Below are 12,868 nucleotides of genomic sequence, written 5' to 3'. Positions count from 1 at the left end.
TTCGGAGTGGGAATGCTGTGGCTTCTGCTCCTGACCTCGGCTTGCCTCACACTGGACAACACACCTTCACGCCTCTATCATCAAGCAAATAGGAATCTGCTTCTTTTCGGCCAGTTCCCAGTTGATTTTTTCTCCCTTTTGGCTGCGCCGCGCGGCTTGCGGGATCCCAGTTCCCTGGCCAGGGATCGAACCCGGGGTCCCCGCATGGGAGTGCGGAGTCCTAACCACTGGACCTCCAGGGAAGTCCCCCCAGTTGATTTTGAGTGACGTGGCCGTGGCGTGAAGTGGGGACGAGGCTGGACAGATCTTGTGTCACAATGAGAGGCGCAGAAGCCTAAGGCTTGCTCGTTGGTAAGAAATCACCAGTTTATTGAATGAAAAATCCAACATCCTCTTAGTCCCTCCCGCCCCGCCCCTCTCTCCGGCTGAGTGAGCAGCACAGCCCCAGGGATGCTCTGGACAGCAGGGCTGAGCCGGGGGAAGGGCTGGCTGGAGGAGTTCGGGGGAGGTATGGAGAATGAGAAAAACGCTTTTCAAAATGAAGTTCTGTGCAAAAACTTCTAGAAAGGGTGAGAGGGCCACGGCAAAGCTCCGGAGGCGCTGGCGGGCTGGGAGGGCCTCAGCTGGAGCTTCACCCACGCGCTCCGCGTCTCCCGAGAAGGCCAAGGCCGATGGTGTGGGCTGAGGAGGGGCTCAGGCCCCCCAAGGCCGTGGAGAGAGGGAGGCTTGGCTAGGAGGACGGGGCCTGCCCAGGCCAGGGGTCCAGGTGAGGAGGGGAGGACAGACTGGGGAAAGGAGACAGATGGACACAGAGAGCAGGGAGCCGAAGGGACCGGGGCCACAGACGACACGTTGGATGGGGCTGCCTCCCATCTCTCCAGGTCCAGAGTTGCAGGAAGAGGCGGAGGTGTGCTGGGGGCGTGGGGGAGGAGGCTGGGGAGGAGAGCCATCAACAGGGGGAGACCCAAGGACAGGGACCAGCGCCCAGGTGAGTCACACGGAACTACTGAGAGACTGGCTGTGCGGGACAACCAAAGAACCGTTCAGGGACACACGCGGCACCTACAGGGGACCTGGGTGCGGTGAACCCTTGCGCGGGCGAGACCGCGGAGCCCTCTCCACCCCAGAAACCCACGCGTGGCCGCAGAAATGTTATAAAGATGTTAAAAGAAAATGCCGTCTTGGGGTGAGTAGGCGGGAGGGGTCGTGCCCCGTCACCCCGCAGCAGCGGGAAGTGGCCTTGGCTCTGGGCCCCACTAGAGGGAGGCTGGCCGAGTGGCATCTGGCAGCTGAGCTTCAGAAAACGAGATCCTGGGGGAGATGGGGGAGGCTGGAGCCCCTGCTGTGGGCCAGGACCCTGGGTTTCCTGTTTCCGGGAAGGGAACTGGTGCCACGTGGAGAAAGAGGTGGGAAGTCAGGCGAAGGAGGGCCCGGAGGACTCAGTTCCAGGGACCAGGGTCGGCCGCCAAAAGGCAAAGTCAACACGCCTTGGGCCTGGAACGGAGGGAGAGGAGGAAAAGGAGAGAGGGCGGGCGGGGGCTGCCCACGGATGGGACCCAGCATGGCAGGGGGAGGGGTGTGGGGTGGGGAGCAGCGTCCCCGGTGGCAGTGCCCTTCAGGACCGGGCCGGGGAGATGCAGGCCCTGGGGCCAGGAAAGGGGACGCTGGGCCTGGGCCTGCTGGCCTCCCCCTGCCTGCAGGCGGTGAGGCTGGTGGCAGTGCCAGGGGGGAGAGTAGCCAGGAGACGGTGCCCTCAGGTGGCCTTGCTGCCACTGAACAGTCCCACTGGAAAGTGCTTGACGTGCGTGGGCCACTGGGCTGCCAGCTGGAAGAACTTGATGTCACTCCACTCGACTCCATCGATAGACACTGGGGGTGACAGGGGAGGCGAGGGGGTGACCGGGGCTGCCAAGGCCATCTCCCCAGGGTCTCTGGGGAGGGCCGCGGCGCCCCTGCCCCCCTCCTCCCCGCCCACCCCCCGCCCACACCTCTCAGCATGGTCTGCTGCTGCTTGGCAGAGCAGATGAGGCGGCTGATGCCTTCGATGACCTGGCTCTTAGAATCCACCTCCTTTTCTCGAGGCTTCTTGCTCAGGAAGATGGTGGGAACTGGAAAGCAAGCAGGAACCGCCTTGTCACAGCCCCTGAAAAGCGGCCACCACTCTCCCCCGTCCACTGCCCTCTCCCCCCAAGGGAAGGGAGGCGAATGGCAGACAGCCGATTCTTTGCCCCCTGCTCCCTGGCTCCGGGCTACATGTCAGGATCTGCAAGCTCCTGCCCCCGTCTGGGCACCGGCTAAGCTCCTGCTCCTCTCCCTGGGCCTCGAAATATTCACTGAATAACGAGGACCGAGGGCCAGATGGTCTCCGAGTCCCTTTCAGCTTGAACGTTCCAGCAGCCTGTGGGGCAGGGGGTCTGCTGCCCTGTCGGGTGCCTCCTTCCCACCAGCTCGCGTGCCTGCGCGGAGAGGCCGTGCGGCAGGGTTTGCGTGAGCTCAGCCCCGGGACGCCCTAGGCAGGTCTCTGGGTGCCCCGTAGGCTTCTGGCTGCAGGTCTGGCACGGCCCTGCCCGCCCTCCGGGGGAGCTCTTCCAGGGAGGCATGAACGGAAAGGCCCAGCTGCTTTGGATGTGCCCAGAGGAGGAAGGCGGGGCCCGGCAGTGAAGGAAGCCCCTTCCTGACGGCTGCTGGGCTGCGAGCGCCCCAGAGTCACCCCGCCGGCTTCTGCAGGCGCAGAGCCAGCTGCGCGGCTTCCCGACGGGGACCCACAGCGGCGAGTGACGTCCCCACAGTGGCCTGGTCGTGGCGGTTCCTGCCTCATTTTCCCAGTGCACGGGACCCCCCCCCGCCCCCCACTGCTGGTGCTGAAGCCACCCTCTCCTCTGGGCTGCGCTCCGTTACCCTGAATTCTTAAGAACAGCCATGCCCTTTGCTCACGAAGGCTCGGGTGGCCTCCAGGGTTGGGCGCGAGTGCTCCGCTCCGTGGGGCTGCAGCAGGGGGACACGTCCTCCCCTGTCACACCATCCATCCCGGAGGGCGGTGGCCAGAAAGGCTCCCTTCTTTACGGCAGCACAAACTGCCTCAGCCCCTAAGGTGCCGATGCTCTGCAGGTAGGGCCCAGTGACTCCCTGGGGACCGAGGTCTCCTCTGTGACAGAAGGAATGGCCTCGTCCCACAAGGTGAGGCGGGACCCCCGCGGGACCCCAGGCTGGATCACATGATACGTGTGCTGCCTTTGTCCTCGTCCACAGTCTCCCAGAAACACATCCCGTCGCAGCCCCCGAGAGAGAGACGGGGAGGCCTGGTGGCCCTGATGGCCTCTGGCCTCACATGTCACTTACCTTTCTTGTTCTTCTCTTTGGTGACCACGGTCATTGCCATGGTGCCGGAAAGCTGGGCCTCCCCGCCGTGGGGCAGGCGGGAAACCTGCACCGAGCGAAAGACGCTCTTGAGGGTGTTCTTGGAGCTGGCGTCCCTCTTGTCACCTTCCCGCCTCCGCTCCCCAGGGTGGCCCAGCCAGTAGTCCACCTGGAGGCCGATCACGTCCCCATATGGGCTGCTGGGGCTCCTGGAAAAGGGGCGACGCCGGAGAGCGGGCTCAGTTCCCGACCACAGGGCAGACGGGGTGGAGAGGGCCCCGCCAGGCTCTGGGAGGGGCCGGGGGAGGCGCCTGCTAAGTGGCTCCGGGTTCCCTCCAGCCTCACAGCACTGGCTCGTGCGGGAGTGGAGAATCAGGCTGATCGGAGGACACAGCCACGAGAGGGTGAAGACCCGAGTCCCCACGAGGGAACCGAATAAAAAGTCACACGGGAACGAGGGAAGCAGAGAGGAAGGAAGCTTTACGAAGGGAGAAAGTGTGTCCATGCACGTGTGCTCACACACACACACACACACACACACACGCACACGCACACACACGCACCCCCCCCCCCCCACGAGCAGAGCCGGGGCAGAACCCCGCCAAGCGTGGGAGAGATTAAGTGGAGCAGCCCCGGGAGAGCTGACGGATGCCGACCTGTGGCTTTCTCCCATTTATGGCACTTCTAGCTCAGGGATAATTTTAGCTCCAAGGGGAAAAAGAGCTGATGTTTTCTTGAAAGGAGGCGCCAGACACAATAGGTACAGGCTACAAAAGTCACCTGATGTTTCTCTTTCTGCCTGGATTCAGTGGTTCCATTAAAAAACCAGCTTAAACTGGATGGGAAAGGAGGTTGGGGTAAGGCTGGCCCCCAGGCACCCAGGAAGCCCGGACCGTGAGGTCACGATGTGACCTGCGGTGGGATTTCCTCCTTTTCACGCACTTCGGCGAGTCAGCGGCAGACCCTCGATGGGAAGCGAAGGGGGAAGACAGGGCCAGGGAGGGTGAGGGCTGGGGTCTGCGCTCCACCCCGAGAACACTTCGTATTCTGTCACTGGGGGCTCTGCAAAAGCCACTGGCCAGGGCCTACCCTCTCTGCTCCACACGGACCATCACCAGAAGGCCAGGAAGGTGAGGGGAGAAGAAAGGGAACGGGGAGGAGGAAGGAGCAGGGGCTCCTCTCAGCTCGTTCCCACCCCGAGGGCTGTTCCCTGAGCCCCCCTGTGGGACTGCCCTCCCTCCCGCCCCCGCTCGCTCCGGTCAGCTCCCCGAGGCCTCCCTGCCCGCCTGATCTAAACTTTGGATATTTTACATCCTAAAGAAATTCCTGTCCCGCTTCACGGCCACCCCTCCCTAGCTGTTCGCAGCACCCTCTCTGTGACTTTGGCACTGCTGGGGCCCAGGAGCCTGGGCTCTGGAACAGGGTCCTGCCCGTGTCATTGGCCGCGGCAGCCTTTCAGTGACAGACACTGAGTGCCTGGCAGGAGGCCGCACGTCCATGGGCCAGGCACTAATGCACGCTCTTATTTCCACCTCACAGCAAGACTGATGTGACTATTTCACCTTTACTTTCACGGAGCTGAAATGAGGCTTAGTAACTTGCCCAAGTGACAGATTCTTTGCTTGACCAAACTTTAGTCAGGCTCCTGCGCCTCTTCCCGGGCCCACCTGTGCACTTCCTTGGAAAATCCAGTTCTTGCAAGAAGCCCCCGGGCCCGCATTTCTGATCACCCTGGATCTCTGATCAGGCTCCTCACCCTCCACCTTCCCTCAGGAGGGGCGTCAGCAAGGCTCCTGTCAGGTCCGTTTAGCCGGAATCAGAGCCCTCCTCACTCCCGATGTTCCTCCTGGTAATTTTCCATCCGCTGCCCCCACGCTGCTCCTGGACTGTAAGCCCAGCTGCTCAAGGGTTCGGAGTCAAGTCCCATCCCTCTCTTACCGCAAAACCCCGTGGAGGTGGTCCCGACACCTATGGAGACTGTTCCCAACGTGGAGAAAGTCTCTCTTGCTTTAACAAGTGTCGCTGAGTGATCTGTTCTTTAACACAAGCTAACACAGTGGACGTAACACAAACCGTGACTCAAATCTGGGTGTGTGTGACGCCCACACCCACACTCCATCTACCACACCGGGCAGCCCTACAACGAGACACATGCACAGCACTTTACAGGCTCCCAAGGGCCTCTCTGCCCTTTGTCTCACTCGACCTTATACCTGTGAGGCAGACAGGACAGACGGGAGCGTGCATCTGCAGAGCTGTGTGATGACCTGCTTGGCCAGTGACCTAGCTCAACTGCTCTCGTTCCCAACCCCCCCGCCCCCGCCACCTTCCAAGCCAGTGTCATCGTCCTACACGCTGTGGCAGCAGGGAAATCAGTCGGGCTGCTGCCCCGATGGAGGGACGTGGCAGGAAAGACAGGAACCAGCGACAGGCTTACCCCATGACGGCCAGGGCGCTGCTCATGGACGGGGAGGAAGGAGGGGTGGCCATGGAGTCTCGGCTCAGGCCTGAGCTGGAGGGCGGCGACGTGGAGGGCACAGTAAGGCTAACCACGGGTGAGTCATCACCATCTCCTGCCAGCGGGACAGACAGACACAGTTGGGCAGGGGAAGCCGTCCCGACCCGCTGGTGCCAGGGAGTCGAGGCGCTCCCGTCTCAGCTGCAGCCTGCTCCCCACTCCGCCCTGGCCACTGCCTCACCCCGAGGCTCGAGCTCTGCCTTGGCCTGGGACCCACCGAGTCTTTGCCCTCTGGCCTGTTTGACTAGGAAGGAGACGGCAAGGCACCACCCTCACCCTGTAGAGGCCAAGGGGCCCCAGGCTCACCCGTAGTGGAAGGAGAGTCTTCGACCAGACCCACCTTCACCACCTGGGAGGGAGAAGAGACACCGCATTAGATCCTCCTACCAAAGCCGGACGCGCTCTGATCATCTGGAACCAGCGGCCGCCACTGCACACCGTTGGATCGTAGGCTTTAAAACTCTTTGCCGATCCCGAGCAGCCCGGATAGTTAAGAGATGTGAAAAAACCCAGGTGCAAACAATAAGTTAGGGGGCACAGGAGACCTGCAGCTCTTCTCTGGGGATGCAGGCAAGGCCACGTGGGGGGTTGGAAGCACTTTCGTATCCTGATCTCATTTCTTCTAAGACCACTTGGGCAGGAGGCCGTCGTCTCTCATGTCAGAGAGAGGGGAGGACCAGGAGAAAGCCTCGGCAGACAGTAGTGGGTTGCGGCGGGGGCTTCATGGGGGCGCATGTGCTGCACCAGGCCCAGCGAACATGCTGGAACACGCGGACATGCTGGGAGCAGGCCCCTCCTTTCCAGACTTCCTGGAATCTGGAGGAACACCCATGAGGAGGGGGTCCCCAGTACCGCTGCTCCCTCCCCGCAAGGCAATGGTGTCCATTTCAGCTCCCCAGAGAATTTTAGATTCCTCTGAATTCTGGGAAGGACAGAGGGGGCCCTCCAGTGGCCAGCAAAGGGCACAGCTAGAGACAGACCATGAAGGTCAGGGCTGGGGCCTGAGGTGACAGGTGAATCCCAACACCGGGCAGAGGCACAGCAGGGCGGGGAGGTCACGGAAGCTGGGCCCCGGGCACGGCAGGGAGCTGGGGTCACACAAGGATCAGAGCACAATGCTGCCATTCACTGAAATTTGTTCCCGATCCTCTACACATCCTGATTTTAATTCCCAGAAAGTAACACATCGATACTCTGAACTTCTGGACACGACTCCTCTCCCCTCGCTCCTCTGGCATTGCACGAGGCTGCCAGCTCCTTTGTTTGTTTGAATTTTTAATTGTTTTCTATCCCTCTGTCTTGCTGTGAGGCTGGAGTAGGCAGTGACCTCCCAGCTCCATGAAGATCCCACAGCTCCACAAAGATGTGGGTCAGACTGCCAGCCTCGGCTACGGGCCACGGCCCCGGGCCTCCGGCGGGGCTGTGGGAGCGGCCCCAGTGGCTAATGGGGACTGACTGGACCAGGCAGATGGGAGGCTTTACGGAGGATCTCCCCAGGATCAGGCCTCTCCCAAGATCTCTCGAGACGCCCAGGATCTGGGACGAACAGAGAACAGGGACAGTGGGAGCTGGGCCCCTCACCCACACATGCTCCATCTCCCCTAGAAGCCGGGAGGATCCTCAGGGAGACTGCAGGAAAAGATACCAGCTGATTTGGAAGAGACACTCAATCGTCTCGCAAATGGAAATCAGAGTTCTCAGCCATGTGTCTGTGTCGTGCTTTGGCCCCGGGAGGGCATGGGCTCTGGCCCCTCTCAGCTCCCTCTCCTGGTCGGTCTCTGCCTTGTGGCCTAGCTACTGCCAAATGCAGCAAAGGCCGGTACCACCTGACACCAAAGACACCCAAGAGGTTTTCCTTTGACGTTCAAGACCCGCTCGTGTAGAGTCTCTGCCTTGACTTAAGCAGGAGGAGGAAAGAGCCTCTTCCGCTTGGTGTCCACCTGACTCTGAGGGCCACCGACTCCTCGGGCTTCTACGACTATCATCTCTCGTTACCCCCAAGGCAGCTTTCTTCTCTCTGGAGCCTGCAGAACCAATGCCCTGGACATCACTCCCTAGGCCATGGCACCAAGGTCAGCGCCTGGTGTAACAAACACGAGATACCCGTGGTGAGCTGGGGATGGCCCCTGATCGGGAAAGGACACTGAAAGGAAGAGCTCGGTGCCTGTCCCAGCCCGGGGCTCCCTCACCTCGGCACTGCTGACACTCGGGCTGCATCACTCTCTGTCAGGGCCTGTCCTGTGCCCTGCAGGATGGTTAGCATGTCCCTGGGCTCCACCCATGAGATGCTGGTACCACCCCTGTCCCCAGCTGTGACAGCCAAACTTGTCTCCAGACCAGACACCGCCAGATGTCCCCTGGGGGCAAAATCGCCTCCGGATGGGAACGGCTGTCTAGATGAGTCCTGTGTGCGTGTGTGTGTGCGCGCGCGCCGCGAGCACGCACAGGACAGGAAGGCCAGGAGAATGGGTGGGTGGGTGGGGTACGGAGAACAGGGGAGTTGTACTCACGCCAATGAAGGGGATAAACTTCTGATACGAGTCTTCATCAGGGCTGTTGGGAGAGACAGGAAAGCTTTACAGTTGGGGGTGAGACTTCGTGGAGAGATGGGGACACAAGCTTTCCATGTTTTACTGTGGCTTTAAGGGAGTCCAGACACTACATAACATCTTCCCATGGCGCCTCAGGATGGCGCGAGGAGCCACCAAATGGAGGCAAAAGCTCCGATTCTGCACGCTCTGCTGCGCTCTACTGCTTCTCCCGTGTCTGTGCTGAGGGGCGCCCACACGGCGGGGGCGCCCCTCAGCACAGGGGTGGGGGAAGGCCCAGGCAAGGAAGGGAACGCCTGGGGGGAGGCAGTAAAAAACACTCTCATATCCTCTTGAGTTCTTACCAAGGGAAATGGGGTGGGGAGAAGGAAAGTACGAAAAAGCAAAGGAGACCTAAGATTTATCTAGCCCACCCAACCTGTTTTTAAGAAACCCCTCGGTCAACTTACAACTTGTGCCTGCAGGTCAGCATGGCTTCCGCCACGGGCAGCTGGTGCGTCACGCCCGCGCCGCTGACATACTGCATCACCCGCCCGACCACGTCCAGGTGCTCTGCAGAGAAGCCAAGAGACAAACGCCGACATTTCAGCAGGCAAGCCCGGAAACCCTCTCCGAGAGCCCCCTTCCTGAGTCCCACCAGAAGACCCCAGGAGTTGAGGCAGAGAAAGGGCTCTAAAGACCCGCTGGCTTGAACCTAAGGAATCATGGAGCAAAGAGCCGTCCTCCCATCCGACCTGCGTGCCGTCCGTCCTCCCCAGCCTGCTGCCCCTCCCAGGCTCGGCTCGCCCCCCCCCCCCCCCCACCTCCGTCTGCTTGCAGCGACCTTGGAACCACTGCAGCAGCCTGCCCTCCCCATCCAACGTCTGCCCGGCACTCCCTGCAAGGCCTGTGGGAGCACTGAGCACCTCCAGGCCCTGTGGAGCCCAAGCTCGCGCCCACCCCCGCCGCCTCTCCTCTGTCTTCCAGGAGCGCTATTCACATTCCCTGCCACCCTCACAGCCCTCATTCCCAGCTGTGCAGAGCAAACGGCAGAGGCTAAACACATCCAGAGCGGAAGGGCTGCGCTTAATAGGCCTCCTTTTAATAAGTACTGAAAAAAATGAACACGCCACAGGGAGGAGAAGCAGCACACCCCCCGCCCCTGGCTCTCCGGAAATCAGGCCACATTCCGTCTCGGTCCCTTACGAGGGGCCGTTACCTGACACCGGGGGCTCTGAGCGGTTGAACAGATCTCTCCAGCCAGAATCAAGGAAGGTACTGCTATACCTACTGTCGACAGAGCCCAAGTACTTGGCCACCGGGTGAGAACCTGGCAGGTAGAAACCAGACACAGCGAGCTGGTGAGGGGGTGAATGCTGGCCCAGCCTCCGGTCTCCCTGCCCATCACTTCCTGGGACCCAGCGCCACCACCCGGCTTCAGGAGTGGGCCCTGCTGAGCCTTTACCGAGGGGAATGATGAGGAAGCGCATGTAGCCCAGCCAGTCGGAGGTCTTGCTGGCCAGCGACTTGACGAAGAAGCGGAGGATGGAGCTCAGGTAGCTCTGGCCGCCCACCGCTGCCACCTTCACCGGCCTCGGCATGGAGGAGTTGCAGTTGCAGCTGGGAAGCAAGGGGAGAGGCACGGCCAGGTCAGGTGGGCCTGCGTCCTGCTCAGAGGAAGGCCCCAAGCTCAGACTTCACTTGATCTCAACAGCCCAGGGGAAAAAACCAACCAACGAACAAAACGATAGAGAGAGAGGCAATAAACCACAGCGCTTTTGCAAAAAGAGAGAAACCCAGGATCAGAGAGGACAGGGAACTGGCTAGAAGGAAGGCGGAATTGGCTGAGGCTCACGGGGAGACGACTCGGCAGTGCCCTGGGCTTGGCGGTGGGCATGAGCCCAGACACCCGGGAACGGCCGCAGCTCCTCCCCACGGAGGGAAGGCCCCGACTCTGGGTAGTCGGAGGGACGGGAGTAAAAGTAAAAGTAAAAACCCTGGGCTCTCTCTGCCCGGCCTTCTTCGTCATGGGCTTAAGAAGAGGACGAGGCAACTCAAGGTGTGGCAGGGGACCAGGGGGGGAGGCAGGCGGGCAGGAAGGTGACATTTTCACCCCGACCCTCTGGGGCCAGCAGCGGCATCAGAGCACGGTGGTCTGACGCCGCCCAACCAGGTACCAACTGCGAATTCTTGGTCTGATGAGGCCGGGAGGTCCTCTCACTGCTTAGAAATTAGGGTGGGAGGATGAGGTCAGAGGGAACCCCAAAGGGCAGGAGAAGAGCCGAGCCCTTACTAGCGCTGGATACGGGTGAGCAGGGCGGACAGCACGGCCTGGACCTCCACCGTGGAGCACGTGCACACGACGGGCTTCCTCTGGTCCTGGAGCAGCTCTGCCACGTACTGTGTGGGGTGGGGGAGGGAAAGGAGCAGGGACACAGGTGAGGCCACGCAGCAGGGGCACTGCCTCCCCACAGGCCAAGAGGGCAGCGGGGCCCAGACCGAGCTGCAGGGCCCCATCCTCTGTCGTTCAGACCACAGCCGGGCAAAGGTCAGGCTTCTGGCAGCCAGCGAGGAGAAGGTGGGGCCAGACCCCACGAAGATGGATGGGCCCACGTGGAAATGTGGGAAGACCTAGGGCACGTTAGATTCTAACACGGCCTCTGTCGTGCACACGCTAGGTGGCCCCGGGATCTAACCGGGTGGACGGCGGGAGCGGGTCAGACAGGGGCTGCTGTTGCTCTGCCCCTTCCGAGTGGCCTTCGTGGAAACCAGGGCGCCTCTGGCGTCTCACAGCACTTGGTGCTCCTCGAGGCACCTCCCTTCCGTTATGCTGCCTGAGACACAGGGCCAGGAAGGCAGGCCTGACAGGTGATACTGCTGTTTTTTTTTTAAAGCTGAGGAAACTGAGGTACAGAAAATTGGTGATTTAAGCCCCACAGGTGGGAAGACGACGGGACTGGGACTAGAGTCCAGAACGGTGGGCTAAGTTTGGGGAGGGGGGCCAGAGAAAGGGGGGTGATTTCCTATTCCCCCACACCTTGCCTTTCAAATCTGTCTCTCGCTCCCCAGAATCTCGCCTCCACAGCCCTGCGACCTTCGCTGCTTTACCTGGCCCTGCCAATCAGCGGTGTTCACAAGGATGACGTTTTCTGGGAGGGCTGCATCCGACACGAGGATCTGATTCAGCTGGTCATACACCACCTTTCTTGGAATCTACAAGGACAAAAGCGTCTGTCGGGCAGTCCCCAGGGAGCTTGAGGGGAGGGCTGGGTGGGCTAGCGGGCTGAGAATTCCTGGGGCAGGGGTGTTCAGAGAACAGCCACCAGGGAGTTGTGCAGGAGACCCGGTATCCCACCGGCCAGAGCGTAAGGGGAAGGAGGGGCATCAAGAAGAAGCAAAGCGAGGCCTCAGAACCCAGGCTGGTGCGCCAGGAGCCCAGCTGGCCGTCCTGCCGGAGCAGGAAGGGCCCCGAAGGGTCATGAAGCCGGGCAGCAGGAGAGGAGGAGGAAGAGGACAGCAAGCAGGTGCTCACAGGATGGAAAACGAGGGCAACAACGGGGAGAGAACTAATGAGAGCAGCAAGGAGGCCGTGTGGGGAGCCCTCCCGTCACAGGGAACAAAGGTATTTCAGGAACAGTGATTAACAAGAAGGACAATACCTCGCCCCAGGCACCAGGCTATTCCAGTCCCGGGTTCATTTTCAGCTATAAGAGCGTCAGCTCAGGAAGCCACATGGACACAAACTTCCCTTCCAATGATATGTACCAGGGAAACCAACAGGCCTGCCACGGACCGCAGGAGAGCAGGAGGTCTGCCGGGGGAGAATCCTTCCCCCGGAGACGGACCTTCAGAGGGAACAGGACTCCCGAGGGCCAGTTCCTTCTCTGCCTGCTGCAGCCACTCTTAGGTCTTTCAATCAAAACATTTTAATACTGTGGATGTGCCAGCTTGAAACCACTGTAACTGGCCCACAGCTGCACTAAGGGTATCAGAGCTCAGAGCAGACGTCCCGTGAGAGCCGATGGCTGCTGTCCCTAGAACCACTGTCCCTGCACAGTCTCCACTAAGGTCTGATGGGGGCAGCACAAGCCAGAGTCTCCTGCTCCGTCCCCCTCTCCCCACCAACTCCTCAGCAGTAGCAAACAACAAGCATGCTAGACTTCCCCCTTTAGGTCTGTCTTCAAGACTTTACTCAAAGCCATTCAAAGTACTCCCCCCTCCTCTTCACCCAACCGCGCGAGGAGACAACGGAGCAGAGACCAAGGTGCAGGGGCGCTCGACACGCCGGGGTACCTGCGTGCTGTGGCCCAGGTCCGGGGACCGCTCGCTGTCGGAGCTGTTGGTTCTCTCACTCAGGGGCTTGGAGAGCTGCCGCTCCTTCAGGGGGGTGCTCCTCTTCTGCCGGGGGGTGTGCAGCCCGTCCACTTTGCTGCCACAGACAGGGAAGGAGGCGGTTAAACAGCCC

The 12,868-nt window shown here is 61.0% G+C and overlaps 1 protein-coding gene across 1 annotated transcript in view; it reads right to left on the bottom strand.

Annotated features, from left to right (window-relative positions):
- Nucleotides 1-339: 339 nt before the first annotated feature.
- The window catches only part of PACS1 (phosphofurin acidic cluster sorting protein 1), a 136,295-nt gene continuing 123,766 nt past the window's right edge, over nucleotides 340-12,868 (bottom strand). Inside the window, exons 13-24 of the mRNA XM_059067979.2 lie at nucleotides 12,697-12,832; nucleotides 11,512-11,616; nucleotides 10,697-10,803; nucleotides 9,869-10,023; nucleotides 9,623-9,733; nucleotides 8,874-8,976; nucleotides 8,386-8,428; nucleotides 6,182-6,224; nucleotides 5,795-5,930; nucleotides 3,340-3,566; nucleotides 1,989-2,108; nucleotides 340-1,869 (exon numbers count right to left, since the gene is read on the bottom strand). Of these exons, the coding sequence (XP_058923962.1) occupies nucleotides 1,754-1,869; nucleotides 1,989-2,108; nucleotides 3,340-3,566; nucleotides 5,795-5,930; nucleotides 6,182-6,224; nucleotides 8,386-8,428; nucleotides 8,874-8,976; nucleotides 9,623-9,733; nucleotides 9,869-10,023; nucleotides 10,697-10,803; nucleotides 11,512-11,616; nucleotides 12,697-12,832 (1,402 nt within the window). The 3' untranslated portion in view covers nucleotides 340-1,753. The remainder of the gene's footprint in view (nucleotides 1,870-1,988; nucleotides 2,109-3,339; nucleotides 3,567-5,794; nucleotides 5,931-6,181; nucleotides 6,225-8,385; nucleotides 8,429-8,873; nucleotides 8,977-9,622; nucleotides 9,734-9,868; nucleotides 10,024-10,696; nucleotides 10,804-11,511; nucleotides 11,617-12,696; nucleotides 12,833-12,868) is intronic.

The sequence above is a fragment of the Kogia breviceps genome, chromosome 7 (assembly GCF_026419965.1).
Source record: "Kogia breviceps isolate mKogBre1 chromosome 7, mKogBre1 haplotype 1, whole genome shotgun sequence".
Classification (NCBI taxonomy): Eukaryota; Metazoa; Chordata; class Mammalia; order Artiodactyla; family Physeteridae; genus Kogia; species Kogia breviceps.
Note: the sequence above shows the minus strand (reverse complement) of the source record. Positions and strands in the feature narration are given on the sequence as shown.